This window comes from Condylura cristata, unplaced genomic scaffold (assembly GCF_000260355.1).
Source record: "Condylura cristata isolate star-nosed mole 26May11 unplaced genomic scaffold, ConCri1.0 scaffold00041, whole genome shotgun sequence".
NCBI lineage: Eukaryota > Metazoa > Chordata > Mammalia > Eulipotyphla > Talpidae > Condylura > Condylura cristata.
Genome location: NW_004567142.1, coordinates 5,469,523 through 5,473,720, shown reverse-complemented (window position 1 = coordinate 5,473,720; position 4,198 = coordinate 5,469,523). Strand labels below are relative to the sequence as shown.

The window sequence follows — 4,198 nt, the reverse complement described above, 5'->3', positions numbered from 1 at the left end:
GGGGGAGGGTCTGAGGGAGGAGGCTGGTGGGCCGGGTATAGTCTCCCTTCCTCGCCCGCAGGTGCACAGGAAGACCCTGAACCCCGTCTTCAACGAGACCTTCCAGTTCTCCGTGCCGCTGGCTGAGCTGGCGCAGCGCAAGCTGCACTTCAGCGTCTACGACTTCGACCGCTTCTCGCGGCACGACCTCATCGGCCAGGTGGTGCTGGACAACCTCCTGGAGCTGGCCGAGCAGCCCCCCGACCGCCCGCTGTGGCGGGACATCGTGGAGGGCGGCTCGGTCAGTGGCCCGCACAGCCCTCCGGGACACCCCGCAGTCCTCACTGCCTTGCCTCTGACTTCCCGGCCTGGCTTTGAGAATGTGTCTTGCTGGGCAATACCGCCCACAGCGAGCTCGCACAGAGACGGGCAGGCGCCACCACCCTCCCCTTGTCAGCCCCTAGCCGCTTCCCAGGGCCCCTGGCCCCCCACTTCTGCCTGCGGAGCTGCGGCTATTTTTCCTTCCCTTCCAGCCTTCTCACCAGTGGGGTTCCCCATGCCGAGCATCCTCTCACTCCTCAACACCGAGCACTCATTTAACCAAACCCCCTGCTAGTCTGATCCCCCAGCCCTCACACACAGTGGGGTCCCTGAGATCCTGACACCCCCAGTGCACCCAGGCTCCAGAGGGTGGGGCCCACAAGGGGCCCCTCTCCCAGACCGGCCCCCTTCCTCCTTTCCCCACTGTCCAGAACATTCCAGCTCTGCCCGCCTGGGGCCGTGGCGGGTGTTGGGGCCGCGTGTGGGGTGAGTGGGCTCAGCCCTCCTGCCCCTGCTGAGGGGCTTCCTGTCTCCAGCCTCGGTGTCCCCTGTGACGTCATGGCTGAGCGGGGTGCCTGGGCTCTTCCTCGGTGCCCTTCCCCCACCCCCCAAACCCCGCCTCTGAGAACCAAGGGCCGGTTTCTGGGGCCTTCACTGCCCACGGAGCCCCACCCGGGCTGCTCCCTGCGAGCACCTTTGTCTCCCCACGTCCCAGCCCCTCAGGCTCCTCTCATTCACTTACTCCCTCCCCTCTGGGGGCCCCTGGCCATCGCCTGAGCTCCAGGCCTGGTGGCCATCACTCGCTGTCAGGGGCCAGGGCTATGGGGCCCCCAGGCGAGCATCTGCTAGGAGCTGTAGGGGGCAGCTGTCGGCTACCCTCCCCCCCCTCCAGTCTCTGTCTCTCCTGGTCACTCCAGCGCTCCTTGGTTAAGGGACTTCCTCCAGGGGCCTGGTCCCTCTCAGGGCCTCTTGCCCTGTGCCGGCTCTGCCCTTTCCATCTCCCCTGAGGACAATATTTGACCCAGAGCTGGGTTGTGAGGGGTGTGGGAGCCTGCGCCCCGTATGTCAGGAAAAGGAGAGCTGGGGGGAGACCAGGCAGGGTAGCGCTGACCCCCTTTCACCCACTGCAGGAAAAGGCAGACCTTGGGGAGCTCAACTTCTCACTCTGCTACCTCCCCACGGCCGGGCGCCTCACCGTGACCATCATCAAAGCCTCTAACCTCAAAGCGATGGACCTCACTGGCTTCTCGGGTGGGTTCCTGGGGGACCCCTGTCGGGGGAGGAGCGGGACTTGGAGCCGGGCCTGGGAGGGGCGGGGCCTGGACTCCAGGTTGGGGGGGAGGAGGGAGGGGTCAGTGGGCCCGACTAGGCGAGAGGTGGGGGCTGGACTCCGAGTCCGAGGAAGGAGGGGGCAGGAGAAGCGATGACCCACACCTGCCGACCTGTCTGACCAGAGGCATGGGTCTGGACTCAGGTGTGAGGGTGGAGGTTGGGGTTCAGTACGCCCCCTCCCCTCCCCCAGACCCCTATGTGAAGGCCTCTCTGATCAGCGAGGGGCGGCGTCTGAAGAAGCGAAAAACCTCCATCAAGAAGAACACGCTGAACCCCACGTACAACGAGGCGCTCGTGTTCGACGTGGCCCCCGAGAGCGTGGAGAATGTGGGGCTCAGCATCGCCGTGGTAGATTATGACTGGTGAGGGGGTGAGGCCAGGTGGGGGGCAGGGCGGGCCCGCCACAGCTCCGCCCCTGACACCCCCTGCCCCCAGCATTGGGCACAACGAGGTGATCGGTGTGTGCCGCGTGGGCCCAGAAGCCGCCGACCCCCACGGCCGGGAGCACTGGGCTGAGATGCTGGCCAACCCCCGCAAGCCCGTGGAGCACTGGCATCAGCTGGTGGAGGTGAGTGGCAAGTCCAAAGTACAGGGGGGACAGCGATAAAATGGGGCCCTGTGCCCACCTTGGTAGGAAGGTTCATAGCCTGTTGTTCAGTTCCATTGCTTTGGCCCTGTGGGTTGTGGGCTTCCGGATTTGGCAGGGCCAGGGAACCTGGTTGAGGAATGGGGGGCTGCTCTCTAGAGTGGGCATCCAGGAGGGCTTCTTGGAGGAGGTGGCACTGGAGCAGAGGCCCGGAGCTTGAGCAGGAAAGGGCACAGGTGAAGGGCTCAAGGCTGAGCCTGCAGGGGGAGGCCCTGCATCTCTCGCCAAGGCAGCGGGTGGGGGGGGGGCCTGGAGCCCAGTATGTGTGTGAGAACCAGGCCCTGCAGGCCCCGGGGCGCGCCCCAGAACTGGACCTGGCCTCGCAATGGCAATTCAGTTTTCAGACATGGCTGTGCTTGCATTCGGAAAGATTTTTGAAAGCTTTGCTGGTGAATTTGCTTCAGTAAGTCCATGAAAGTCAAATTATACTAAATTCTGTCTGGGGTATAAGTAGAATGTTTAGAGTGAAATGTGAATTTCACTGGGGGGGGGGAGGTTGTTAGTGAACAGGACCCTTGGCTCATCCTAGACTTCAGGGCCGTGAATGTGGATTGTGTAGAATGTGTGTTTCTTCTTTCCGCTGTGTCCAGATTCCCCCCTTTAATTTATTTATTTTATTTATTTATTTCTGTTAAAACAGTCTGTTTGTAAATATTTTCCGTTATTGTCCATTTCACCATGTTGGCTTTCTCCTCCCGGGTGTAGTCCCCTTGGAATTTCCAGCACCAGGTCAGCTGTGTGCCACCACCCTGTCCCTGTGCAAGGACACAGTCCCTCCCCTCGCCTGCAGAGGTCTCAGGTTGATAGCTACCTGTTAGGTTTGCTTTTTTAATTTATTATAGTTATTTCTTTCCTGGTCCCTTACCTGGTTCCCCTACTCCTTCTATAAGGAAAACCTGCGATATTTTCCTCTTTCCTTCTGGCTTATTTCACCAAGTGTTTCTTTTCTTTCTTTCTTTTTTAATTATATTAGTTTATTTTTACATATTTTTGTGCCTTTTTCCATCTCAGTTGCAATCCCCTTGGGTTTCCCATCACTAAATCACCCATGTGCCATCACCATAGTACAGTGTCTTTTTTTTCCTTAAAGATTTATTTATTTATGCACACAGAGCTGGGGTACAGGCCAGAGGTGCGGGGGTGGGTGGGTGAGAGGAGTCCCCAGAGACAGATAGATCTACTGAAACACACTGCTGAGGGGAGCAGCGGGCAGGTCAGGAGTGGCCTGCTGTGCCCTGTGGGTCACTCCCTGGCTGAGTGCTGCTGCGCTTTAACCCATTGTGCCACCAGGGAGGCCCCAGAATGTTTCTTTACAACAGCACAATAGTGTTTTCCATGGCTGAGTTTGGGCATAGGGGAAATCCTGCCCTGCCCCACCCTGGGGCCTCACTCCAGGCCACACCTGCCCTTGTATCTGAGCAGTGGGGAGGGGTTTCAGCTGAGCAGAGTTAAGATTTGAGAATGCAGTTGAAGGGGTGAAAGGAAAGTCCCTCCTGCTACACACCCCTGGACACTCCCGCGTCCTGTCCTGTCTCTGGTGGGCCGTGCTGCACCCCAGCTGACCTGACCTTGGGACAGTGATTATATGTGACCCCAAAGCTCTTTCTGCCAGGCAGGTGAGCTCCGTCACTGCTCAGGCCCCCAGAGCAGACTCTGCTCCTACTTTCTCGTGGCTTCCTTGCCCAGCATTTCAGAGTCCTGTGTAAAAGAACCTCATGTGACATCTTATGTTATCAGCCACTGTTTTGCCTCTGTCCTCCACCCCTAAATCGTCTTGATTTCCCTCTTCAGGAAAAGACTTTGACCAGCTTCACAAAAGGCAGCAAAGGATTGTCAGAGAAGGAGAACTCAGAGTGAGGGGTAAGAGCCCAGAACAGGGGGCAGAGAGCTGGGGACTAGGACCCCGGGTCTGAGGGAGGA

General features: G+C 59.2%; 1 protein-coding gene across 1 annotated transcript in view; it reads left to right on the top strand.

Moving 5' to 3' along the window:
* SYT3 (synaptotagmin III) overlaps positions 1 to 4,198 on the top strand; it is a 12,113-nt gene that overhangs the window by 6,689 nt on the left and 1,226 nt on the right. The window contains exons 6-10 of the mRNA XM_012733523.1: positions 62 to 280; positions 1,431 to 1,551; positions 1,823 to 1,994; positions 2,068 to 2,200; positions 4,070 to 4,138. Coding sequence (XP_012588977.1) covers positions 62 to 280; positions 1,431 to 1,551; positions 1,823 to 1,994; positions 2,068 to 2,200; positions 4,070 to 4,135 — 711 coding nt within the window. The 3' untranslated portion in view covers positions 4,136 to 4,138. The remainder of the gene's footprint in view (positions 1 to 61; positions 281 to 1,430; positions 1,552 to 1,822; positions 1,995 to 2,067; positions 2,201 to 4,069; positions 4,139 to 4,198) is intronic.